Genomic DNA, 27,920 nt, shown 5'->3' on the forward strand with positions numbered 1-27,920 from the left:
CAGCTCAGCACAACCGCCCAGCACAGCATACAAGCTACAAATACATCTTTGCTTCCTGGCTAAGTCTCCTGTAAATGAGCAGCACAGACATTCACACTGGGACCACTCTCAGAACTCTGGAGGCAGTTTACAAGTTAATGGATAACTGAAACCCTACACAGTCTTAGGGATAGCTCTGCAGACCAGAGTCCTCAGTTCATCCAGAGAACAGGAACAGCACGAGCGGCTTCCCCCATGCTGGCCCTGCAAACCTCAGCTTAGGGGCACAGATCTTTGGGGAAAGGATAGCTCAAGAGCCAGGTCTCTTTGTAAAGGTTAAGCAGTGACTAGAGAGAACCAGTTCTGTGATCCATCCTTCCCCCAGCCCTGTCCATCTGACTTGCCAGCTCCATCCCATCACCTGGGTGCTCTCATCATGGAAGCCCTCCAGAAAGCTCTCCAGCAGCTCATCCGCGTTGTCAATTCGCTCCGCGTATTCTCCCACAATCCAAATCATGGCAGCCCGGGCCTCAGGCTCGTCAAGAGAGTCCAGATTCTCACACAGGGTGGCAATCACGCTCTCGTACCTTCACGGCAGCAGACACAGAGTTAAGCAGCTCATGGGGAACCAGACAAAGCCTACCACCCCTGGCCTGGCCTCCCCCCAGGAGAGTTTCTTTGCAGTGCATGAACTGGCATGTTGGGCACAAAGGCAAGGTGGTAAGTAGTGAGGTGTGTCACGCTCCCCGCCCCCTGAAAGGCTACTCTCAAGTTCAGGGCTGTTTTCCGGTAGAGATGAGATTACTGGAAGTCTGAGCTACAGTGAATGAATGCCCCAGAGCATGAGCCTATCTTGACAAGAGTTAAGATCGTTCCTTTTAGCGGGACTAACACACCCTGCATCTACGCACAGCCTCTCAGAGCAGTCTGAGTCTTCCCGCTAGGTTCAGTCAGGTCTGTTCCACTGGGTCATGGCCAGCGGGGAAAGAGGAGAGTTACTATAGGCCCTTGCTGCTAGGTTTAGATCCTTGAAGCTACTGGTGAGTGCAAATCCTATTTAAGGTTGGGGAGCGAGTTAATCAGGGCTCTTCTCCACTGCCTCCCCACCCAAGAAGGAAGACTGCTGAAAACACCTGAAGAAACAAAGGAACTAAGCTGGTGGAGGCAGGGGCTGAGCCCAGGTGAGAAAAGTCAGCCTGTAAAAGGAATCCCTGGAGATTTAAGCTGCAAGCGGTGCAGTTTACCTTCAAGAAACTCTGCAACCTGCTTGAAACAACATTTAGGGTGAGAAATTATTATTTGTAGCCAGTATTCCTTAGCGTATTAAGCTTAGTTTGCATGTTTTGTTTTATTTGCTCAGTAATCTGCTTTGATCTGTTTGCTATCACTTAAAGTTTACCTTTTGTAGTTACAAAGTTGTTTATCTATTCCAAAATCCAGTTTGTGCACGACTGGGGGGGAGGAGGGGGAGGGCGCCGCGGAGGGCAATATCTGTGCACATCTTTCTCCACATTGAGGGAGGGAGCGAATTTTATGAGCTTACACTGTATAGATCTCTATACCATACAAGACAATATAATTTTGGGTTTACACTCCAGAGGGTGTGTGCACCAAAGTGCAGGGCAATTCCCCAAGCTGAGTCCTCCCACGCAGAGCTGATTGCAGACTGTGTGTGATTCTACAGCTGGGTGTGTCCCTCCCTGTGTATGTGCTGGAAGGGGCTTGAGAGCCTGTCACAGCAGCACAGAGTAAGGGGAACCCAGGCTGGTGGGATAGGCGGGCTCAGTGGGACCCCAGCACATCAGGTGGCATCCCGGAATGGGGGTCCAACCCGTCACAGCAGCCTTTAGCTGACAATTACTGCCAGAAATGCCATTATTTCCTGTTTGTGACAGTCCCTGATTCACTATAGATGAGGTCTGAATTACCCCCCTCCCTGCTATGTTGAGACACAAGAGGGAAGAGGACTTCAGCACGTTATAATGCAACAAGGAGCCCAGCTCCCCCCCACACACATCAGGGCCCTTCACTAAAGATGCTGCTCATTTGAGACTCCTGTCTCATTCAGCCCTACTGTTCTCTCATGTCTATGGATGTGGTCACATACTAGCATCAGAGAAGCTGAGTCATGAGGAGAGAGGTTAGAGCCAGTTGAATATGCTAATGCATGAACCCCAAAACCAGGCAAGAAGTTTGAAGTGATTATCTGATCTTTCTTCTGGGGCTCCATCCCACCTTTGGGTCTTGAGGCTCAGAGCCGTGGCTGGCTTTCCTGTACCCCAACTTTATACTCACAAAAGACGCCACCCCTACTTCATGCACAGTCCACCTCCAGCCAGGGATTCAGTCACAAAGACGGTCAGCCTCAGAGATAACTGACAGCCATCCATGTCTTAAGTGTGTTGCAAAACCCAGACTTCATGTGTCCTCCCTCATGTCACAGGGAGCAACTGGGAATAACTGTATGGCTGGCCCATGAGGGGTTTGCATTGGCTCCAATTTCACAAAGGACTTAAGCACGTGCTTAAGTCACATGGAAGTCAGTGGAACTTAAGCATGTGCTTAGCTGCTTTCCTAAATGGGGTCTTAAAAAAATGGGACAGGCGCAAAAAGATTCCCCCAGAACAGGCCCTCCCTTATACCAAGCCGTCGAAAGGCTTGCTAGCCTGAGCTGTAAGAGCAGCAGCAAAGCACGCCAGCAAGCCTGGCCCAGTGAGCATTTGCTCCGGCTCACTGGAGCAGCACTCGGGGAGTGGACAGCAGGTGGTGCTCACATACTTGTTGGGGTACTTGCGGAAGATGTCCTTAATGACCACAATGGCTTCTTGCACCACATAGTTGACTTTGGTCTGGATGAGGTCGAGCAGCGTGCTGACGCAGCGCTCTGCTGATTGCTGTTCAGAGAAGAGAGGAACATGGTCAGTCAGCAGCAGAGGAGAACAGAGAGAACTGACAGCCCCCCCAGGGAGTCCCACTGCATTTGGTGTATCCCCAGAGATGGAGTGAGAGTGGTACCAGCAGCAAGGCAGCGTTTCTGGGCACTGAAAGCAGAGGCACCTGAATCCCCTTGGACAGCTCCTGTACACACTAGAGGGATGCACACCTCACAGCTTGTTTCAGCGGAGCTCTTCGCACATACCAGGAGCTCCCTGTAACCTCTATCCCCTCCACAAGCTCAGTGGGGGTCACCCTCCCATCCCCCTCTCTTGCAGAAACTCCCTGCAACTCCCCCACCATGCTCCCTACTGCCAGGGGCTCTTATGCTCCCCATTTCCTCCTCCGCCCATGCCAGAGGCTGTGGGATCTCTTAATTACCCTTTTCCCCCATACCATTGCCGCCCATTCTCCCCCTTGACAGGGATTCCGTGTGCCCTCATTTCTCCCCTACACCCATACCAGGGGTCAGCACTGTCCCTCCCATGCCAGGATCTCTGCTCTCCCTGCATTTCTCCTCATCCTTCCAGGTTTCCCCCTCCCACCCGGTCTTCATTTCTCCCTCACTCCAGGTCTCTGCTTCCCTCCCCATACTTCTGGGATATTCAGTGCTCCCATAGTTGCCATCATGATATAATTATGATGCGATCGTGATCGAATTGTGATGCATCTTGTACAAAATAGGTCATGTGAGGCATCAATGGAAAAGTTATGGTTTGCTGAATATGATTATCCCATTTGTATGCACATATCACTTTTGTATCTGGAGTCATGAATATTGACTATGCATCTGTATTTCAAATGTGCTTGTTCCTGGATAACTCCCACAAGTTAGTTTACATCTAGTCTAGTCAGCACATTGTAAATGAACTATTCAAGATAACGGCCTATCACCAAAAACAATGGGCCATGCATAGATGCTGGAATTAAGGGTGTTGGGGTGCTGCCACACCCCCTGGCTTGAAGTGGTTTCCATTATATAAAGGGTTTACAGTTTGGTTCAATAGCTCTCAGCACCCTCACTATAAACACGATGGCCCCTTTGATCAACAAAACGAACAACTATAAAAATTGTTCTAGAGCCCCTGAGGCCATGGGGAAAGCTTATCCTCATCTGATGGGCTTTCCTGTGGACACTTCAGTGGGTATATGAGTAATGGCTGCTATGACTAATCGAAGCATACAAGGGCATGTGATATTGGACTCCATCTTGTGCCTGTACTTTTCCACTAACTGTGTTGGGGATTTTGCTTGGAACAAAGGAGTTCCCTCCACATGGAAGAAGCTATAAAAGGGGGAAGTGACAACCACTGGGCTTCACTGCCCCTACAACTCAACACCTGGAAGCACCTCAGGAACAAAAACTGAGCTGGGGAAGGTGGTCCCAGGCAGAAAAGAAGGAATCCCAGCCTGCGTGTGAAAGATCTGTAAACTGTCTGTACCATCAGGGTGAGACACCGCTTGATTCAAATCCTGTCTAGTCTATAGAACTTGGATTGTTATTTTGTTTATTTCTTAGGTAACCAACTTTGAGCTGTACGCTATTACTTATAACCACTTAAAATCTTCCTGTAGTTAATAAATCTGTTTTATACTTTTTACCTAAAATAGTGGTTGTTTGAAGTGCAAAAGGAAATCCGCCCAGTAACAGGAGCTGGTGCATTGTGCAGTGCTGAGGGAGGGAGGGGGGGGCAGACTGGGTAATAAACTTACTCTGGTTAGGGCAAGACAGTACAGCTCTGGGGTCATAGGCTGGGGGCTGAAGCCTCTCTATTGTTGTGTGACTGGCAAAGGCATTCATGTGACTGTAGCTGGGTGTGTCCCTGCCTGTGTAAATGCTTGTGTGAGTGCAGGACCAGGAGAGGTCTGCAACTTGTCATAGTATCACAGTGAGTAAGGGGCCCAGTCTGGTGAGAGAGAAGACTCAGCATTACCCCAATTCCAGGTTGCACTCCGGGGAAGTCCATCACAACTTTCCAGACTCCCTACCCACCATTTTCTTGCAGATCCTTGCTCCCCACCCTCTCATCACTAAGTCCATACCCACCCCTCTAAGTCCCTGTTCTGTTAAAAATCCAAAATGTCAGGAACTTGATCAGATACAGTGTTCCAAAGTTATCACACGACAGATACATACCGACAAGTGTAGGGCCTTGCTATGGCAGCCACTCCAGCCACATTAGGTAGAGCACTATGCTAATGACACAAACAAGCAGAGCATGTCCTGATCACTAGCAGGCAAACTCACTTTAACAGCTGCCCTATCTATGGGGAAAGAATATTCATCTTTTCTTCAGCTCACTTTTAACACAAAATTTAAGCCCGAGCCACATGACACGTTGCCTATATGCAGCACTTACTAATAAATGACGTAGCCTGTTCATTTCTCATGTTTCTGTGCCAGCCGAGGCTTCCTGTCCTGACTACCACAATGGTGATGGAAGACTCTGCAGCCTGCCAGACGTCTATGTTAAAGGCAGAGGCTGGGAGTCTATAATTTTATTAACATTGTTCATCTGAGATCACGGTGATAAGTCAACCGCAAAGGGAAAGTTCAACAGCAGAGCCAAATATTGCACATGGTAAGAAGTCCAGCTGAGAAGAGGATCTTTCCTCTGCAGAATGATGGGATTTGTGTACAGAGCGCTCCAAACAGGGCTAACTAGGTTCTCACTCAGATTCACACACCCACAGTGGATTTGAGTGAGGAAAGGCCAAATTAGCTCCAGTTATGCCTTGTTTAACAGTTTATTTCCAACGGCTGGGTTGCTATCGCCACACTATTTCTCTAATTTGCTTTAGAGTATTTGGCATTAATACACAATTTAACATCTGTCAAATCTAATTCATCCTGAATTTGTCTATAAATAGGTGGCTTGGAGACAACACAAAGCCATGGGGATTTTCCCCGGACATGTCCGGCTTTTTGGGCCTCAAATCCCCGTCCGGGAGGAAATCCCAAAAAGCCGGACATGTCTGGGAAAATAGAGAGGGAGGGCCCGGCGGTGCTCGGCCGGGGGCCGCTCGGCCGGGGCCTGAGCCTCTTGGCCTGGGCTGGCCGGCCGCCAGAGGGAGCCACTCGGCCAGGGGGGCCGGGACTGCACCCCGCTCCAGCCCCAACCCCACCTGCCTCCCTGTTTCAGGCTTCCCGCGAACATTTGATTCGCGGGAAGCAGAGGAGGGGAAGAAGCAGGGGGAGGAGCATTCAGGGGAGGGGGCAGGGTTGTGGCGGGGCTGCGGGCGGGGAAGGGGCGGAGTTGGGGCGGGGCCGGGGCCCCATGGAGTGTCCTTTTTTAAAACTAAAATATGGTAACCCTAATAAATATCTATTTCCCTGTCCAGTCTGTCGCAAGCAATAGCCACTTTAGCATGGGGGCAAAAGGCCCAAGGATACAGCAGTACTAGAGCAGAAGCCTTGACAATTGAGACCAATGAGTGGATGGATTAAATAAATTCCATGCCGCTCTCTAGAAGTACTGATGGAAATATATCTCACAGAACAACTGCAGTCCCATCATCCTTGAGCTTGCTTCAGCACTGAAAGCAAAAGCAGAGATTTTTCTAGTTCTTGTTCCTTGAGCCTGTAAGTGCTTAGCACTTTGAATGGAGGAGAGAGGAAGAGGGGATGTATGAGTCATGGGATGATTAATTCAATCCAACTGTGAAGTTACACCTTTCTGCACCCTACTTCTGAATCTGGTCTCTTGCGGTTAACAACTAAACACAGCACATGAGGAACAGCTGATGCGTGAGGGCACATCTAGAGGAACCATGTATGAAGATCACCCTTCCCTTCTCTCCCAGCTGTTGTAGCTTTGGTTTGTTAAGCAGCTCAGGCTTGAATTTCTTGTTAAATTAACCACAGCCCCAGCTTTTCCCCCCGCAAAAAGCGGCTTCTCCTTGTCATGCTGGCCAATGCATCCTGCCACTCACCTCAACCTTGATGGCACAGCGGCCAATGGCTCGGACTGCCTTCCTCACAAAGTCCACATCCACTTCTGTCGCATACTCCTTCAGTTCAGCAAGCACCTGCCAGAGAGGGCAAAAAGGTGAGCCCTGTCCTGCCAGGAAGGAGTCACTGGAGCAGATGCCCCGGCCCTTTGGCAGTAGGGGGCCAGGATCCCTCAAAAGGGATGTGATAATGGGCTCCTAAACATCCACAGACTCAGGCTGACAAGACATTCTTGACAGCATCGTGGTCTGCTGGCTCCATAGAGACACAGTTTGCCAACGTTCTGAAAAGCTACACACCGTTAGTATCTCATTAGCCACCATATTTAAGAGCTGAGGTGAAGTAAAACCCTCACAGAATGCTAACCAGATATGGCTGCTTGACAAGGCTCCCCCTCAATGGTTAATGCTGGCTGAAAGCAAGGAAGCTTGCAGTGCTACTCTTAGGCAATGGAGAGAAACTGAGGTAAGGAAGCACATGCTACTGAGGTGTGCATGAGCATAGGCAGGGCACAGGTGTAAAGCAGAAATTTCCACCTCTCCCACTGTAATAGTGAAGGTACAGTGCTGATGCTGGTATGGGAGGTGAAGTGAGACAGGGGATCTGGGATGCTGGATCCTTCTAGAACTTGCTTAGCTCTCTCAGCAGGCACCGGTCTGTAGAGAATGCTGGAAGGCAGCAATGCTAGAAAACTCAGCCCCCACTCCTGAAACTGGTGCTGGAAAAAGGGACTTTTACCAGAAGGCCAGTCCAGCCCTCCTCAGGGCCAAGACAGGGTTCTGCCCTTAGTCCAGGCCAGTTTAAATATCGCCAGTCCTGGGGCTTCTATCACTGCCTTTGGGAGACTAGTCCCCAGTCTAAGGCCTGGAGCCGAAGGCTGCACTCAGAAGGGGAGTTGTTCCATTGGCTTCAGTGGGCTTAGGTCCAGACCCTAACAGAGCTCACCATTACGAAATTCCCACCCCCACTAGTAATGTTGTCAACTCCTCGGTTTAATTTCACCCAATCATCATCCCCTTCCCCCATTTCACTGGCCAGAACAGGTCTTCTAGTCACAATTTACACCTTTCAGGTACTTGCAGATTGTTACACCAAGCCAAAGGGTGACAGTGGGGAACAACCTTCCCACAGCCTGCCCCATCCAGCAGGCACAAGGGGCTGGATCCCCTGGGGAGGAGGGCTGACCTGAGCAATGTTGGCCTGGGAAGCCAGGCGGATCATGATGTCCAGTTTCTCCAGTTTAACGTAGATGGGGTCATTGTACTTCACAAAAAACACTTTCATCTCATGCTTCAGGATTTCAGGCCTGGAAAGGGAGACAGGCAGTGTTAAATGACATTTGAACTCTCTACATTTTATCATGCAAACCAGCAAAGAGCCATTTTAAAATCCAGCGCTGATTCCCCCCTCCCCCCATGCGTTGAGGATGTCCGACATGCACCTGTGTCACATAACTGCTTCCAGAACCTCATGGTGAGGTGAATGGGGAGTGACTCGGTGTTAGCCACATGCTGCTCCTCATCACCATTCCCTCAACTTTCCAAGTCTGAAGCAGCACACCCAGCTTGAACGGGTACATGGGATTTGCTAGATCAGGTCATTCATCTTTCAGACCCAATATCCTGCTTCTGGCAGTGGCAGGACCTGAATCTTTTGAGGTAAGTGACCCCTTCTCCCTTCTAATGCAGCTAGCTGCGTTGTACAATGCTGTACGTGTGGGAGGGAGGCAGAAAGAGAAATATGCCCTGACCTCTGCAATCATCTGATATCCTGAAACATAAAACGGATTCCCTTTTGAGTTGGCTAGAAGCACTGGTCACATGCTGGAGCGTAGAGAGGGCTGAAGAATTGACCAAGACCTTGTGACAGAGGATCTTAACCTCAGATGGCTGCACAATAAAGCCTCGAGTAGCACAGCACCCACCACAGGGAGAGTCCGATCTAGCTGGCCACTAGGCTCTACCGCAATAAAGAACAGTACTGAGCAGGGCTGGGAAGAGTATTGCAATTGGGGGGAAAAATCAGCTACAAGTTTGGAGATAATTAGTACAATTCCCTCCTCTCGTTCTCCAACACACTTTTCTCGAGGACAACAGGGTTATTTCTGCAGTAGCAACTGCTTCTGTGGCTTGCACAAGGCAACAGGAAAGGGCTGAAGATATAAAACTCTTGGGGACTTGTATGGCCACTATTACCATAGCATCGGAGCTCAATCTTTAGGCCTTGTCTACATTAGAGTTTTGTCAACAAAAGTTATGCCAACATACAGCAACCGCTTTAATTAAACCGCTGTTGCATGTCTACACTATACTCCTTGTGTCAGCAAAGCACATCCACACTAGCAGCTCTTACATTAACACAGAGAGCAGTGCACTCTGGGTAGCTATCCCACTGCACAGTGCTTTGGGAAGGGCTTGCAATGCCTTATGGGGCAGGTATAGCATCACATGATGCAGATTTCTAAATCCCATCATTCCATGGGCATCCTACTAAATTGCCTTGCCAGCTGCTTTTCAACTGCCGTGTGTGGTGGGGAAAGAGTGTGTGACAGGGAGCGTGTGTAAGTATGTGGGGAGAGAGACAGGGAGAGTACATGTGTGTTGGGGGAGAGCGAGTGTGTCAGCATGCTGTCCTTAAGTCCAGACAGCAGCCGGAAACAACCAATCCTGAGGCGGGGGAGGGGGACACCCACCCCCATATCAGTCCCTGCCTCCTTCCCTGGCTTGACACAGCTCAGTCTCTCCCTCCTCACCCCTGAGCAGCAGCACCCTGCTCTGCCTGCCGCTTTGTTCCTAGTGCTGGGGAGAGCCGGATTCCACATGAATGGTTCTGTGATTCCCTCCCAGTTCTCCCACATCCTCCTCAGCCCACAGACCAACGTAGTCCAGGCAGGAGAGCCTTTGCTGTTCTGCTGCTGGGAGCCACATGCTCAGCATATGAATTCTCCATGCTGAGGCATGTCAAGGCTTCTGGACCTTTGAAAGGCGAGGGTTGCATGCCTGCAGGGCAGCAGAGTTCAGAACAGTGAACAGAATGGTCACAGTGAGCATTGTGGGATACTGGGGGAGGCCAGTTACAGCGACGCAGCATCTACATTGATGCGTTCTCTCTAACTTTGCTGCCAAAAGCTCTATGCCTCTCACTGAAGTGGTTTTATTTTGTTGGCAAAACAGGAGAGTTTTGCTGCAAAAAGTAGCATTGTAGTGTGTACACCCTCCACTGGTTTTGTCAGCAAAAGGCAGACAAGGCTTTAGAGTATTTATCCGCACCCCTGAGGTGGAGATGTGCTATTAACCCTATTGCATAGAGGGGGAATCCAGGCACAGAGACGGACTTGCCATGGAACCTGAAGCCAGGTCTCCGGAGTGCTAGCCTGGCACCCTAGCCACTAGACCATCAGTCCCTCTCCAAACTGAGAATGGGATGGGCTTTTAGTTTAACTACCTATTAGCTGACCTACCTTTCTCAGTTCTATTTGCTCTCCACTTGCAGGAAAAGCTGCTAATTTCAACATGCAATAATGGCAAGGAGAGAAATGTAAAGATCTGATCCAGACTCTCCCTCAGAGAAAAAAAACTTTTGAAGTGATAATCAAGATGGCCCAGTACAGATGGCTTGATAAGAAGTGTGAGAATAGTTTTTTTTCCTCTTACTTAATTGGCCTCTCAGAGTTGGTAAGACAACTCCCACCTGTTCATGCTCTCTGTATGTGTATATATAGCTCCTCAATATATGTTCCATTCTATATGCATCCGAAGAAGTGGGCTGTGGTCCACGAAAGCTTAGAGACTAACAAATGTATTTGAGCCTAAGGTGCCACAAGGACTCCTGTTCTTTTTACAAAAATGATTTTTTCCAAAGTCATTAGACACATTTGATAAACAAAAAATTTTACAGTTGTATCACGGACAGCGTAAAGTGTGAGAAGGCAACCAATAGTGCACACTTCACTTGTATCTTTAGAGACAAGCGTCACGCTCCATGTACACTGCAATCACAGGGGGTCATTAGAGCTTGTTTAGACCTAGCTTTGATCTAGCTAGTTCAAGTACCAGCGCAGTGAAGCCATGACAGCGTGTGCTTTAGTGACTTTCCTGCTCCAGGACCTGAAATAACTCAGTCAGAGCTTGGCTACGCCCCCGTGAGCTGCAGTGGCATCCTGTGATGGCAGTGCAGACAAACCCTTAGTTTCTAGTCCATTTCATTGCTTGATTCACAGACTCTCTGGGATTCCAACACTGTCGAGGGAACATCCTATTGGTCTGCTATGTAGCTTCCAAAGTAGCTTGTATTCATGGCATTAGATTCCTGGGTGGTTAAGGCCCTACTGCTGAGGTCTGAGCAGGGAGAGGGGTTTGCCTGAAGCCAGCCAGGCCTGGCATGGAGGAGCTGACTATGCCTCCCTACCCATCAACATTAGATGGTTGCATCTCACCTCTTCTGCACGATGAGGTTGATGTTGCGGAGAGCCACATACTGCAGCTCAGGCTCTGCCGAGAGCAGTGTGACCAGAGGAGGAGCCAATTTCTTCAGCAGGGTGCCATAATAATCCAGGTCCTTCGACAGCATCTCCATGAACTTCATCAGCACTTTCACTGCTGATAGGACCACAGCAGAGTTGGCATGGGACAGCCGGGGCGTCACCCGTTCACAGATGCTGGGAGAGGTGTGGGGAGAAGGGAGAACAAGAAAGGCAAATACAAAGCAACTGGATGGAAAAGTTTTAACCCTTAAGGCAAATATTGCTAGTACCACCAAGGTTACAAGCCTGTGCCAATATTTGGTTCACACTAGGGACTGCTTTCAACCATTTCTTTCATGTTCCACTGCCCTGAAAGTAATTTGGGCTCACAGGACTGCTCGAGGGGCAAACCCAGCAATGGATCAGAGATAGGGTCCCAATCTTGAACCCTCATTGCCAGTGCTGGTGAACTAACTCAGCCGGCAAAGAAAAGTATCTCATGCCACTTCTGAGCCATCACCTTGAGGTGACCTAGTAGCCAAAATAGACTCAGGAAGAAGCAGAGTCAAGGTCTCCTTGATAGAACAGAACAGCATAACAGTGGATCCTCAGATGAAGAACAGGAAGGGACATGCCCCAGGACACTAGTGATACTTGCTCCTTGCACTGGCCGGGTTATAAAAACCAAAAAAGATGTTTTGGGTTCTTGAAAGGGGGGGGGTGAGAGAGGAGAAGACCTGGCACTGGAGGGATGTGGTCTATATGGTCTAGTCATTGAAAGAAGTGTATAGGTCCCATGTAGCTTACAAGTCATTGGCCGATCAGCCGGATTTCTAGATCCCTAATGTCCAGATACCACAGCAACCTACTAGCGGGCTCCCCAGACCCTCCTCCCACCACCTCCGGGCCTCCCAACAGAAGGTTCCCCAGACTCTCCCCCCCAATCACCTCTGGGCCTCCCAACAGCAGGAGCCACAGCCCCTCCCCTCACCTCTGGGCTTCCCGGTCATCCTTGGGCATGTAGTTAGCCAGACAGTCCAGGATGAAGATCTGGCCCCACTCCGTGCACTCATTCAGGGCCGTCAGCAGCTTGTTAATAGACTGGGGGTTCAGGTCCAGCAGGTTACTGCTTGGGTGAGACTCTGCTATTTCCGAAAGGGCTGCTACCGCATTAGCCACCACCTGAGAGAGGACAGGCAGGCAATTAACGTCCATTTCGCATGTCTAACACCTTCCCATTCATAGTCACATACATGCAAGGAGGCAGTATTGCCTGGGGGATAGCGGATGGGGACCTGGGGGGTCAGGAAACCCAGGTTCTATTTCTGCCAGGAGCTACCTGTGTTACTGCGGGTAACCTCTGTGCCCAAGTTCCTCCTTCTGCAAGCCAGGGGGCTTATCCACCTCTGTAAGCGCTTAGGTCACCTCAGCAAAAGGCACTAAGAATTGCAGAGCATTATTGTGGCTTGGAACAGCTGCTGGCACTCCAGCCACAGGGCGACCCACAAGGCAGCCAAGAACACGGCACACTGCCAGGGAACCACAGACAGCTCTTGGACAAGACACATTTGAATACCCTATATGAAAAAGCTTTAAGACACATGATCCTCTGCGACTATCAGTGGCCTCACCATCACACCAGCCACAAGCAATTTCTTAACACCACCACCAACCTGGGCTACAGGGGAAAGTCAACGAGGGATAGGAAGAAGGGGCTCAGAACTGCATGGAACAGAACCTGAGCCAGATTTACAAGCCCCCCCCCCCAGCTCCCTGAAAACAGACATACATCCTTGCCAACAGCACCTCTCAGAGCCTCCAAACGACAACTGAGTGCCAACCCCCTCACACAAATAATTAAAGATACAGGAGACAGGAATGTAATTACTGTTAGCATGGTCCTGTGGCCTACATGGTAACCTCTTTAAATATTCAGTGTGTGCTGGTGAAGTGAAGCTGGAGTCAGACCCAGCCCTTCACCCTGGAGCTTGGAAGATGGGATCCCTCATTATTCAGATACTGACCACAACACCTTTGCTCCCTAAACACAGAACCACCATTAATCTCCTTTGAAGCCATTGGCTCCTTGCCTGCGAGGTTTGCACAGCAATGCAGCTGCTTAATTGGGTGGGTGGTAAGAGTTGATGGGCAGCAGAGAGAGGGGCGAGGGAGACATGGTGGTTAGCAGGGTTTGAAATACTCTCCAGCCCCAAAGTCAGGGCTTTCTTTTACGAGAGGAGGGAGATAAGGGGAAGGGGCAAGTCCACAAGCTATCAGGGATGTGATGAGTCTCCCCTGAACCTGTAACACAGCGAGAGATGTTACAAACCTACCCGTGTTACAAGGTTACTCACTCACTTCTGAGTCCCCAGTTGCTGGCTAGCTGTACTATTGGATTTTGGCATCAGTGCTGTGCTAGAGACCAGAACAGGGCTTGGCCATCAGCTAAAAACTAATCTGCTCATCCAAGCTTGAAAGAAAACACATAAAGGGGGAATTGTTTGTACCTACAGGCCAACAGACTTGTCAATGCATTTTAGTGACACAAAAGTGCTTCTTGACTTTCTGCTGTAGTGCTCCCTTCAGGGCATAGGGGTTTGAAGAGAACAAGGAGGTTTGTTCCTCCATTAGGCCCTTCTGATTGCTGCAGTCAAAGTAATCCTGGCAGAGCAGCGAGGGAGGACACAGAACTTAGAGTTGGAAATGCTGCCAAGGGCCGATCGTGAAGAGAGAACCCAAATCCTTGGCATTGATGGGGAGCTCTGACATAATGCTGCAGGCCTAGCTGCTGCCAAGTCCCCTCCACAAGAGGAAGCTTGTGGATGTTACATGAATAGATGGGTTTTCATCTTGGGTAAGTAGTACATCTGCCTACCTTTCATCTCCGCAGGATCCTAGAACGCTTACCAACTAGATACAGGCAGCCACCTCTGGGCTAGAGAGCAGCAGCCAAATGGTTTGAAGCAGAGATGGGGAAGAAAATTTTGGCCAGTTAAGGCTAATTATTACCCATAAGTGCAAAGGGTGCCCAATCAGAGCAGACAGGCCCTTGATTGTAAAGGTCTCAGTCAAGACAACCACACAGCTTCCAAAGGACGAATGGTTAAACTGACCTAGACAGGATTCCGAATCCTGGCTCCAGATTCCCTAGATGTTTCAGAGCCAATGCTCACTAAGCCAATCTGACTGGTATCCAGAACCCCAAAGCACTTTTATGAACTAAGAGCCAGGTGAGCTCACAAGGGAACTGGTGAAATGCAGCCACCATTTTATGCCAGAGTCATTACACCAGAGCTTCCATTTCCCAAGACCCCAATTTCCTGGATGGCAGCTCGATGGTAACTGAACCCTTGAATAGAATAGAGGCTAGAGCCACCAGATCACATGTAAGCGCTCTCCCCCACCTCTTTACCTAGCCAGGAGAGCCACAGAAGAGACAAGCTTCTCTTGAGGAGTGTGGAGATGGAAGCAGCAGGGCTAAGACCTAAGGAAAGAAGAAAGTGTAGCCCTTTGAGGCACAAGGAAGAAACTGACAGGCAGGAAGCGCCCAGCTGGCAGAGCGGGAGGAGATGGACTTTGACATATCCATAGCTTTTACATGAATGCTCCTAAGACTAAGCACATCTCCATGCAGTTGCTCTGAGATTGAAAAGGCATCAGACACAGGCAGGATTGTTCCAATATTGCTCCTCTCATCAGGCACTGCAACTATTCATGGCCACTGGTCACCTGTTGGGCTTTAGTCAAGGTGGCTGTGTTGGTGGCAATGACTACCCAGAAATCAGTACGGGCATCAGAACCATTTCTGCCCCATCAGCAGAGTTCTGTGACACACCCCTGTCCCCCAAAATAGCTTTAATGACTCTCCAAGCACCATCTCCTAAGACTGTTTGGTTTTGCACAGCCATGAGTGAGTGACATTTGCACAGAACACCTTGCAATGGAGAAGACTTGTTGCATCATCTACTCCATTCCTCTGTCAGGGCAGGCACTAACCACACGGGAGTCAATGGCTATTACAGTATCTGTCTCCTTTCTGATTACACCCAACTAGCAAGCAGGGCCTCCTCACCCGGGATGCACCTTGAAGGGCTGAATGGTTACCTGCTAACAAACAGCATACTGCAGAGACAGCAAACGAAAGGGAGGCCAGGCCAGGCGGGGATTACAAGGGCAAGCAGTGAGATCTGCACAGCTCTCAGGAGAGGCTATCACTAAATACTCTAGTGTAAGCAAGGAGAGAGGGGGGAAGAGGAGGGAGAGTCCACAGCGTCTTGAGGCCAAAGAAGCCTCCTTTGTACAATGGCATTTTTTAAGGACCATTCAAGAGATCTCAGCATATTCATGTTTTGGAAGATTCCCAGGTGCCCCTGGCTGAAGCAATGAATGCAGAGAGCCATGCAGATGTTTATGCTTGGATTAGTGGGAGACGATAAGTGAGTGGGAAGAGCAACTGACCAAGTCCGTTGCAGTCTGGAGGAGAAAAGAGGAAGGGGCTGAAGACCGCTTAGAGCAGCGAATGAAAGCCGAAAAGAACAATCACCATAGGGTTGGAATCCGAGATGAGGTCCTTCAATGTGTCCAGGAAACCTTGGTCCTCCACAAGCTGGGCATTGATGTCGTGAAGCTTTGCCACGCAGACTGCTGCTGTCTTACGCACGTAAGGGTCCTCGTCCTTCAGACACTTCCTCAGGGGCTCACAGAGATACTCTGTTATCTTATCCACCCGGATGCAGCCCATTGTCCGCACAGCCAGAGCCCGGATCAGAGGGTTGGGATCCTCACAGTCCTACAGGGGTTAAAAAGGGATGTTAGATTCCTGTCCCCACTTTGGGCCACAATTTTCAGGCTTGGGGGGCTGAAGCTCTTAGTACATATTCAGGAACCAAAACGAAAGTGATTTGAATTCCAGTGGTGCCATGCATTGAGTGCTAAGATCAGGTCTCTCATTTAGGTGCCTCAATATGGATTTAGGACTTCAGGAATGTGAATTTGACAGCCCGGGCCACAGTGCAGGTATTAACCCCTTAATGCTGTCTGGAGGTGGACATCATCACCTCTCATGCAGACACTTGTTAGGTTACACCAAATGTCAATGCTGCCAAGTGCTTACATTCCTTCCGCAAAAGCCGTCAAACACAACCCTTTTTTCACCTGTAAGTCACGCCTACGCAAAGGGTATTGGCTTCCAGCATGAACTGGAATTAACAAATCCAAAAGCATTTAAAATTCTGCTTTGGCAGCATCTTTGCTCCCAACACATTCTCATTCTGCAGCTGCAGACGCCTGCAGCAAGGAGAACATGAAGACCTTCTCAGCGGCAGCCATCCTTACTGGTGAACTCTGCTGATGGTCCAGGACAGACATGAGCCATGGGAGGCTCGTGGAGGGGACAGAACTTCCTCAGTTTATGAGAAGATAACAAGTACAACTGCCATGGAAGTATTTCTTCTGAGCTAAAATAAAGGCCCAGTTTAGCTTCTTCATCCAGTGCTCAAGCCCCAGGGAATGACAGCTGATTTACACAAGACCAGAGGGGTAAGGCTGAGAAAGCCAACCTGCGCCCACTTCTTTGGAGCTGGTTAAGTGGCAACTCAGTCTGCAGGCTTCCCAGGCCCCATACTGTTTTCCCATCAAATGCAGTGGGTAGGACTGATGTGAGGGGGACACTCAGTGACCATGAAGACTGAATTCCCACTCATAGGGAGATCCTTCCAGGTCAGGATTAAGTCCTTAAGCGGAATGGTGAAAAGGGAAGCCCAGGACTGAAGGAATATGGTGCACAAGTAAGGGTGGACTGGGTGATGGGTGTCCCGTTTCCTCCTCCCCTAGAAGAGCAATACTAAGCTCATTGAGAGGAGGAGGAGTGGAAATTCAGTCAGGGGTTTTGCTGAATGACTTAGGTTCTGGATACACATGGCAAACCAAGCTTGAGCCCTCCACGATGCAGGTGTACATTGCCATGGTAAGCAGCACTCCCATCTCACCTTTACGAAGGTGTTGACAGCCATAATGGCCATGTCTGGCTGGCTCTTGGCATAATTCATCAGGTACAGGTAGACCAGCTTCTTCAGCTCTAGGTTATCGGTCTGCATACAGTTCACCACATCTGGGAAGAGCGCACTGAAACACAGAGTGCCAGCATAAACTACCCCAGTGCTACTGAGACAGGAGAGAGTTAGCTGGGGCATGTTCAACCTTCACCTCTATAACCAGAGGCATGCATGTGTCCAGCCACATAGCACCTCCTCTGGCCCTCCCAGCTGCCACAGTATTTCCAAAACCTTTTATGTACCTAACTGTGAGACTCCATTGAGCTCTCTGAAGGAGCCATTCCAACATCTGGATTTCTTCATGGATCTCCACTAAAATAAGCTCAACAAAGCAGTCCCTAATGCATAAAGCTTGGGGTTATCTTCCTCACCCCAGAATGCTCTACCCTAGAATTTTGGTTGCAAAGTTGGTTCTCCAATTCCTTGAAAGCTCATCCAGTATTAATAGACCTTCACTAAATTAAAGAAACCTACATCAATTTTATGTAAGATAAAGAGTTTCCTTGGCTATTAGTGGCTTTTGGAATCTCCCTCAGATCATCTTCAGACAGCTGTACACTCTGTAGCACATACAGAAGAGAATGGACATCAAATACACACGTTGGCCTCTATTTAAAGCCACACCCTTGTTCGACCTCTGTTCTTTCCCTATTATGCTCCAGGCTAACTGCTTAGCAGCGATTCCCTTTAGAGACTTGTTCATTGGCAGTCTCCCTTCTAAAAGGATTTGTTGTTTCATTCTGGGAATTTGTCCTCACTTTTATATTCATTAGCCATTTCCCCTTCTTTTATCCTCTTTCCCCTAAAAACTTGTTTGATGTTCTTATATAAAAGAGATCCAGAAAACCATTTACCAGTGACTCCAGCGATTAGAATCAGTCTACACTATGAGACTGACCAGGTTAAAGCTGCGTTGTGGACACTGTTCCCTCTAAGCTGTGTGCGTGCACACAGATCCTAAACCCCGCACACATGGCGAAACACCACGCCCACAAACATTTGCACAGAAGAAATGTTTTGTGCACACAGCCTGTCAAAAATTAGAGGGAACATTGGTTGTGGACTATGTCACATACAGTTTTTAAAAGAACCATGGTTAAGTGTGGAGGCTTGCTTTTCCTCCACCTGCAGCCATGTTGAACAACCATGCTTCAACACAGCCAATTTCATAGTGAAGTGTAAATTCTTTTAAGAGCTAAACTATGTGCTGAACAAAGTACCTGCACCACAAGTTATCATCCAATGGCTGTTCAGACATGACAGCACGCTCAGTCAAAAAGATTGTGTGGTCACATCTTTCCACGGTGTTGGAAACTTTATTGCATCAAATACAGAATAGAAAAAGCGAGACAACATCCTTCTTATCAGGAACACAGCTTCACAAGGACAGCACTGAATTCCAGAGCTGTAACAGTCCCCTAACAGAGTGCAGCTAGAAGAGAAGTCTAAGTCTCTGGTCCTAGTGAATGAGTGAAAATATTCTAGAGTTGCAGAATTTAAGATAAGTTGTATGGAGAAATAGCCCTGCATAAGAGCCCGTTGACAGCATTAGAGCTGGGTGAATGGGGACAAGCTCAGCTTGTGCTATTGCTACAGCAGAGCCCAGATCCACTTGATTGTTAGTGACTCTTCCCTTGCAATGATGTTACATCTAAAAAAGCTGGTTAGGCCACCAAGTCTAGAATGAGGCGAGAACAATTCAGGAGTGAATCTGGGCAGGGGGGGGGGGGGGGGGGAATGAAAAAAAACAGACTACTCAGACACCTAACTCTCAAAAAACAGTCAAGGTCAGAGATTGTTGGACCTAGGAGCTGGCCTACTTGGCCTGTTCTCATTGTTTTAAGCTAACATGCATGCCCCAGCAAATCCACTGAATAGTAATACGGTGCAATATGTGGGGTGGGATCAGTTACGGGGGAACCCGTACATATGGAATATATCAGTGATTTGTTATCTGCCAGACAGTAAATATTTACTGTGTTAAAAGCCATTCTTAAATCGCTGTCATGCTTTCCACTGATGGGAATGGATTGGGAAGCTACCATTGTCCTGATACTGCCCAGCCATTTGATGAGGCGCAACAAAGCTCTGAGGAAGTAGAACCCTTCACGAGCACGGCAAAAGGGTCTTCAAAGTGCTCACACAAATATTTTTCTTCAGTTGACTTAATCTCTATTAACACTTGATGAAATTCCAGAATCTAAGACTTTAAGGCTCCCAGCCTTCCCCTGAATTCAGATGGATTCTGCTTGAAACCATACTCTGCACTCATGTGTCAAGAAGGTAGCTTCCCTTCAGAGGAATCAGTCATTACTTATCTCAGCCTTCAGAGTAACTTCTCTCTGGTTAGATGTAGGGATCAGACTCTGGCTACAGACACCTGCTCCCTATGCGCCTCACTTTACTTCATACAGACACATCCTTCTCTCCCTTTCTGTATTTTGTGCTTTTTACCATTGTGCTCCCAGGCCAGGAACCCTCCATCCAATCCTTACATCCTGCTCCTTCAAATGCACCCTCCTCATTCTCCTAGACTGACTTCCTGGGTCTTGCACTGGCCTATCTTGTTTTACTTTGTGAGCTCTTCATAGCACAGACCAGGTCTATGGGAAGTACCATGTAAACTAATGGTGCTGGGGGCCCTGGCTGGTGTCCTGACCCTTGGGTTCTAGTCACAGCTCTGCTACTGACTGAATGTGCAAGACTGGACAAGTCACTTAAACATTCTGTGTACAGAATGTTTCCCACATCTGTAAAATGGGAACAGAGCTTTAGCCACCTTTGTAAAGCACAGATTTAACAATGAAGGGTGCTAGGTGGTTGTACTGTTACTAGCTAGACCTAGAAGTTGATCTCTCTCATAACCTTGAATGCATCCTTTTAAAAAGGTGCATATGGATGTGCGAGAGACCAAGGTCACCACTCCTAAAAGAGGAAGGGGCAGCAGCACCATTTGGGTTTACAGCCTGTGTAGGGAGGGAGGGAGGCCGTATTTCTTTACCACGACTACCTGATGGGGTAAAAGGGAGAGGAAAATGGAAGAGCTCAGCTTAATATTTTATTCTTGGCTCATCATAACAAGATCATCATCTATGAAACAAAGATCTGTCCTCTGTCAAAAGGGGCTTGTTTGCCCCCTTTTTTTTTTTTTTTTTTTTTAAAAGGTTAAATTTAAGAAAGCAGCAATAATTCCAATAAACTAATCTGGAAACCAGTCCAGTTCCTCCTTTAGCTAGATTACTACTAAAAACAAGTCAAGCTTGCTGACTGATGGGCTACTTGACCTGAATATAATGTTCATCTTTCAGCGCAGAGGCTGCAGTGACAGGCAAGCTCTCACCCAGCTCTCACACAAGACAAATAGGTAACTGACATGCAGACCACCCACAGAGCCAAAAGGAGCCTTCTGTCATGGACGTGGAGGCCTATCTCAAGAAGCCATAGGCCCCATTATGCCTTGAGCCAAGGAGCTTTGTTGTTGGGACCTGTAGTTTACATGGGCTGCTATAATCTACTTGTTTAATACACATTAGGTGCAGCAATCAGGTTCTGGGCAAGCTGCCAGTGCATCCCTGCAGCTGGGTATAGTTTGGGCACTCCCAACCCTACAGCAATAGATGGCAGCCCAAAAGCGTCTCCACCCTGTGCATGGCAGCGCACCTGACATCTTTGCCAACGGTCATGGATGCGATCACCTTCTTCACCGCCTCTTTCTTCTTCTCCTTCTTGTCGCTGTTCAACTCTGCCTTCAACTCAAAGATCTCCCCTGGAGAAGAGGGCGAAAGAGATTCAGGAGTTAACATTCCCTGCCCTGACAGATTGGGGAAAGCAGCAGGTTTTGGTAGAAAGGTACAGTCAGCTGCTTAGATGAATGTTCCATTTTAATTACCCACAGGAATTGAAAGCAATTGCTTGCCTGTTTCTATTAAATGAAGGCAAAGAGCTCTCTTTGACCCAGGCTGGCAAGGGAGCCCAGCCAGTGGAGTAACATCTCAAGATGCCACATTCAGTAATGGTCGTAGCCTCACTGGGAACACAGCCACAGCCAAGCTACTCTCCCCCATCAGGCACTCTACACCTCCTGGGCCAAGGAGAGTTTACAATGACTTGGCAGAAAGCAGGCAGGCCCACTGGAGCGGGAACACAATGCACTAACCAGCTCATGGGATGAAAGTTTAAGGTTTGGGCTTGATAGCTCTTCCAGGCTGGGACTGCCTCAGAATCTGTGTGCTCAGAGAGAGCACAACTTGCCAATTCCCCACTGGCTAGCTCAGAATCGGTGTCAGTGGGATCCAGAAGGTAAGGCACTTAGCTGGAAGCAAAATCAACACAATGGAGGAAGGAGTAGAGGGGGGAAATATAACAGGAACCTGTTACAGTTGAAGCTAGACAAATTCAGACTGGAAACAAGGTGTAAATTTCTACCAGTGAGGGTAATCAACTCTTGGAACAATTTACCAAAGGTTGTGGTGGATTCTCTATCACTGGCCATTTTAAAATCCAGATTAGATTTTTATTTTTAAAGATATGCTTAACCAGGAATTATTGTGGGGCTGTTCTCTGGCCTGCATTATACTAGATGATCCCAATGATCCTTTCTGGCCTGCCAATCTATGAATCAGGCCTGGCGCTTCCTCTACAAAAAAGAGGATCTGCAAGGGGGAACTTGGCAATAGCCAATGGGTAGCTCTTCACGGATCTTCCCCTTCAGCTCATTGAAAAACACACCACACAGGAACTCTTTGGTCAGTATTGTTTTGTGTATGCAGAAATGGGAACTGCCAACACTTTCAGACAGAATTGAAAGGGTGTTGAAATTTCACTGTGGCGTCTAGGAATCCGTGTGTTTCTCTAGCACCAACTATCTAAAGATCTCAAAGCAATTAGGGAATTAAGCATCAACATCTTTGTGCAAGAGGTATTATCCCAGTTATTCAGAAAGGGAAACTGAGGTGAACAGACGAAATCTAACTGCACGAGGGCTACAACCCAGGCAAGGCATGAAAAATCCATTCACCAGTGGAGACAATCTATGACCAGAGGAGAGGTGGCAGAGGAAAGCACTTCACCATCAGTTACTGCAGAATTCAAGTTCTCATTATAAATAAAACGTTTCTAGGGATCATGTTGTTAAGATCACTTTCTGAACCTGACCTGTCACAGAACTGGCTGCCTGAGTCTGTCTGGTAGACATAGCACTGTGGTGGGTATCCCAGAATCTCTCCTATCCCAGCAACTATAGAAGGCTGGACTTTCTACCAAGGTGTTATCCCTGAGCTTCAATGCTGCATCAGGTCAATTACTACTTGTCTGGTAAGTTCTGCAAAGCTTGAACCCACTCTTCCTGAGTCAGTCCTAAGTCATAACTGTCACTAAGGCTTATCTCCAGTAGCAAAATCACCCCCACATGATCAGAGCGTGCCAGTCCTACACTGAAAGCAAGAGTATTCTGAGAACACAGTCCCCAGACTAAGGCAGGAGATGGTTGCCAATGGTTTGCTGGGTGCCAGCTCTCACACTCCTCCAATTTTGAAGGAGTGCCGTTTCCGAGACAACATGCTCAGCTCTCACATGGCTAAGTGCAGTGGTCTGACTAAGGAGCGCTAGACCATTCATTTCTGATTAGCTGTCCATCTCCCATAGAGCCACACACTGGTGCTAGTGACAGGTGACAAAAGTAGCAACGATACAAGTTTATATTTTCCTACTCATCCAACCAAGCCTGACAGCACCATGTGCTCTGGGTCCTGAGGTATCTCTGCCAGCTCATTCTTCAGCAAAGAGTAACACGCTGTGCCAAACTCTACAGGATGGAAAGGGGGGACAGGAATTGGATTAGGTGTGTGGAAGAGGGCTCCGGGGGGGATGTGAGCTAGAAAATTCATTAAGGCCCAGAGTCCATTGACTCAAAATTCAGAGTCAGAGGACACTAACATCCCCTTGTCCCCACACATCCACCATCACCAAATGGTGCAGTCATATGCACTAGGTACAAATGTGTATGCAACTAAGGCCACAGCAACAGAAAGAATATGCTACTGTCACAGGGTAGAGGGCCATTTTGTTGCTATCAATGTTTCACTGGGATCACAGCTCCTAAGCCCTCTTTTTAACTCAACCTTCCCACCTTTCACTGACCAGGGGTAATTACAGCCTCTGGTGGAGGGGCCGGAACAGCAAGACACTAGACTCCACTCGTTTACATTATTCCCTTGGTTTGGCCGATACTTCAATTTAGCACCTGAGAGCCACCTGCACTGCTGCTTCAGGGGTTAGTGAAGGTTTCAGGCCCATTGGGATTTTCCGCCAAACCATTTTAACAAGTGCATTAAAGAAACAGGCCATCTGCAAGGGCCAGTCTGACAGCTGCCTGATGGGTGTTACTAAGCTGCAAAAGCTGATAAAAGAACAGTTAAAAGGCTTGTCTCGGTTCACTGCCAGGCCACTGAGTCTGGGTGACAAACTGTTTTTGCCACCCAGGAGCTAAAATATTATCTGGAATCCGTCAAGGGTTCGGAAGCCTGAATGATGGGTAGTTTTGTCTGCAGCTAATGAGCATGTTACCAACCCCACCTGCATGCACAGCGCTCCTTCACCTGTTCACAAAATGGAGATCCTGCAGCTCTCACTCAAAGGATGGGAGAGAGCTGCACACATCCCAATCATCTAGCTTAGCACACTGCATGCAAGCAGGAACAGAGTTATTAAAAGCTTTTAACCTTTAACCAGTTTCTTTCCCCCTCTTCATACCATATAGTTTCTGTTACTAAAAATTCCTTCTGTGTCTGAATCTTTAGGATGGCAAAGAATGCTAAAGTGGGATGGATGCAATTGCTAATCAGGACTTTGGAGGTTCCCCAATTTGAGAACAGTCAGACCCACCCCTCATTGTGGAAGTGAGCAGGACTTGTGCTAACAATCCCATGCAGAGGCATCCTCCTTAGGAATAGTTGAGAGGGCAAGGAGAGATGTTGGGAAGCATGAGTAAAGCAGCCCGCGCATGCACGGTTACCTTTCTTTGTGGTGGTGAAGTACTTGGAGTCTGTCATTTTGGCCCCTGGTTTGCAGTGCGTCTCTGAGGAGAGAGAGAGAGAGAGAGAAAGAAAATGCTGACACCTGGATAACCCCCTTGCTTTTCTGCTGAAGCAGCGACAGCAGAGGAAGCACTGGGAGGAAAAAACAAGAAGGGGAAAGAAACTCTGCTCTCCCTCAGGAAAAGCAACAAGAACATGCGCACGGAGCAGGGTGCATCTCTTCCGGCAAGGACAGGGAGACACACACACATGGCAGGGTGCCTAGGTACTCCTCAGAGGAGGGTCAGTGAGGTAGGTCGCAGTGTATTTCTCCCCTCTCCCCCCAAAAGGGCAGTGAAGAAAGCTAATGTGTCATTACCCCAGCTGGCCCATTTTGGTGGCTCTCCACCTGGACTGGATGGTAATGGTAATCACTGCTGCTACCCCAGTTCAAATGCAATGTACCTCACTAGCGACCAAGCCTCAATACCAGCTTGCAGTTCTGCAGAGTGGCTGGGCAGTGGTGATGTGTAGACGTCCACCACACAGCCCATCCCAACTGGTGTTAACTGGCCCTCTTATCAAAAGCCTCAACAGAGAACTGGACTAAAGAGATTCAACTCCCCCTCTCACCTCGAACATGATGATCCCCTCCCCCTCAGTTCAGGGAGCAGGCACATCAATGGGGCATTGTGGGAGGGAAGTTTGTACTGCCTGTGCTATGTTTATTCTGTGGACAAACAAGTATTTTTGCATCCAGTGCTGTCATGTTAGCATTTTTCATGAACAAAACACAACCTGGGGCTCTTAGATAAACTGCTGCATTGCAAAGCTTTATGGGGCACATTAGCCAAACCAGTCTCGGAGTAGCAAGTGAAGGGGGGAGCAGCAGTTTTGCTGGGGACTAACCAAAAGCAGCTTGACTACTGCAATAATCCACTATTTACTTCATTCCAGGCAGAAAGTTTTATTCCAGTGAAGACGCACACCGAGCCCTTCCCCTACCCCACATAGGAAGTGGTTCTCAGCAAGAGAAGAGGAACAAGGCAAAACTGATGATGAAATTAGTTCCAAGGAAGCCTCCCTCTAGGGTAAATGTAAAGGAATAATTGCAGCTCAAAACATAGTGCAAGTCTTCACCTCTGTATTCGATGTATTCAGAAGACATGGTCCTTTTCCAAGTCACCAACACTAGGCACCAATTCTGAAGCACTGTTCCTTTCAGTTCAAACATGTAGTACTTCAGCCAAGTGCTTTAGGCCATATTATATAATTCCAAACAGCTGAGGTCAAGTATCAGGGGGTAGCTCTGTTAGTCTGTATCCACAAAAACAACAAGGAGTCCGGTGGCACCTTAACGATTAACAGATTTATTTGGGCATAAGCTTTCGTCGGTAAAAAACCTCACTTCAGATGCATGGAGTGAAAGTTACAGATGCGGGCATTATATATTCACACATGAAGAGAAGGGAGTCACCTCACAAGTGGAGAACCAGTGTTGACAGGGCCAATTCAGTCTGGCACTCTGCAGGAGTCCAATATCCAAGCAGTGGGTGGCCTTTTTAGAAGGTTGGTTGGGAAGTTCCAGATGGATCTTTTTCTGTGGTATTTTATTAACCCTTCAACTGCGAGTTAACCAGGTAACTACATGCACATTCAGGACTCCCTCAATATACTAGATAAACAGAATTTAAGAAGGCACTGCCAAATTAGGTTGGTTCTATAAAAAAAGTTTTTATTAATAAAATCCTGGGGAAAAATGTCTTTTCAAATTTAAACATGACTTCTAAGTGTAACTTCTACTCCTGGGGGAATTCTGCACCAAGAAATTAAAAACTCTGCACACAATACTTTAAAATTCTGCTAATTTTATTTATTAAAATAACACAATACAATCACACTGGTTTCATAAGAACGGCTATACTGGGTCAGACCAAAGGTCCATCTAGCCCAGTATCCTGCCTTCCGACAGTGGCCAATGCCAAGTGCCCTAGAGGGAATGAACAGAGCAGGTAATCAAGTGATCAAGTGCCCTGTCGCTCATTCCCAGTTTCTGGAAAACAGAGGCTAGGGACGCCATTGATGGACCTTATTTATTTATTAATTATTTTGGTAATTTATTTAAACTACAATACAATGGATGGAGAATGGGAGTGGGGAGCATTGGGGAAAATCCTCAAACCTCCTTGCCTAACAGTAATGTAGCTAGATTTGACCCTTTATTTCTAGTTATTAGTCAACAAATATATGCAGCCATATGCTCAGTGTTACATCATAGGCAACTGAAGAGCAAGTGAGGGCTGGGGAATCAAACTCACAATTTATATTGGCTACTGACCATCTCCAGAAAGGTCAGTAGCAAACAGTTCATGGAGTACATTTTGATAGGAAATTTTTTCAATCCAAAAATTTAGACCAATTCTAATTACTAAAGTACCATAAGCATTTATAAGGCCACACTATCCTTTCCACCACTCTGGCAATGTAAAGGAGCCTTGATTTACATCTTTACGGGCTGCTCTAGGCGCCAGAACCGACCTGCCTGCACTACCGGGGAGGGGCGTGTGACCGCTCTTGCGGCTTCCCTTTGCTTTCCTGTCAGAAGTCATTTTTCTGCAGGGAAGCAAAGAAATCTGTGGGGGAGAATTCCCCAAGAAGTAAACTTCAGTGTTGGAAACCCAAGCATCACCAACAGGAGAAAACTGACCGGCTTAGTTTCACTGTCCAAGCTAAGAGGGGAACAAGGAAGAAACAAAGCCAGATGTGATGTATTAGGGGCCTGTTTCTTATTAACACAAAAAGGGGCTTTACAGTAAGTAAGAATCAGACTCTACATCCTCCCCCCAGTCCCCCCGGACCATTTTTAAGAGGCTAATAATCTCTTGAATTTAGACTGCAACATCCATCTGGAGACATGCAAAGAGCTTTACAGACATTAATGAATTAAGGCCCATCCTCCCTGTGGACTAGGTAAGAAATCACCCTTGTTTTATAAGTGAGGAAAACTAAGGCGCACAGCAGGGAAGTGGCAGTGCAAAGTAGCAGAGCTGGAGGAGAACCTAGGTGTCCTGGCAGTCTTGTATTTCAGCCGCAAAAACACAGGAAGAGGTTTTTTGTTTTTTTTTTTTATTAATTGTTGTTAGTTATGTCTTTTTAACACAGAGGGCAAAACTGCTACAAAGAATATTCAGAGACGGCTACCACAACGTAATCTTAACTCGTTTGCCTGTGCCTGGATGGTGAAGCTCACATGGCCGGCTGCTCAATCCCTTAGATACACCCACACTGCGGCTAGACAGTGCCAGCTGACTCAGGCTCAAGGGGCTTGAGCTAAGGGGCTGTTTAACTGTGGTGTAGATGTTCAGGCTCAGGCTCTAGGACCCTGTGAGGTGGGAGGGTCCCAGAGCTCAGGCTGCAGCCCAAGCACAAAGCCTAGCCACTGTTAAATAGCCCCTTAGCTGAAGATTCATGGGCCAGCCGCCGGGTGTCTTAACTGCAGCACAGACATACCCTTCGAGAGACAGAGG

At 48.1% G+C, this 27,920-nt stretch overlaps 1 protein-coding gene across 6 annotated transcripts in view; it reads right to left on the minus strand.

Annotated features, from left to right (window-relative positions):
• AP1B1 (adaptor related protein complex 1 subunit beta 1) overlaps positions 1-27,920 on the minus strand; it is a 66,934-nt gene that overhangs the window by 17,909 nt on the left and 21,105 nt on the right. For all 6 annotated transcript variants that reach the window (XM_034790859.1, XM_034790858.1, XM_034790857.1 and 3 more), the window contains 10 exons: positions 24,393-24,455; positions 21,041-21,146; positions 17,315-17,450; positions 15,871-16,116; positions 12,319-12,509; positions 11,301-11,522; positions 8,051-8,171; positions 6,847-6,942; positions 2,758-2,873; positions 401-566 (listed from right to left, as the gene is read on the minus strand). In XM_034790859.1, the coding sequence (XP_034646750.1) occupies positions 401-566; positions 2,758-2,873; positions 6,847-6,942; positions 8,051-8,171; positions 11,301-11,522; positions 12,319-12,509; positions 15,871-16,116; positions 17,315-17,450; positions 21,041-21,146; positions 24,393-24,429 (1,437 nt within the window). In that variant the 5' untranslated portion in view covers positions 24,430-24,455. The remainder of the gene's footprint in view (positions 1-400; positions 567-2,757; positions 2,874-6,846; positions 6,943-8,050; positions 8,172-11,300; positions 11,523-12,318; positions 12,510-15,870; positions 16,117-17,314; positions 17,451-21,040; positions 21,147-24,392; positions 24,456-27,920) is intronic.

The sequence above is a fragment of the Trachemys scripta genome, chromosome 15 (genome assembly GCF_013100865.1).
Source record: "Trachemys scripta elegans isolate TJP31775 chromosome 15, CAS_Tse_1.0, whole genome shotgun sequence".
Classification (NCBI taxonomy): domain Eukaryota; kingdom Metazoa; phylum Chordata; order Testudines; family Emydidae; genus Trachemys; species Trachemys scripta.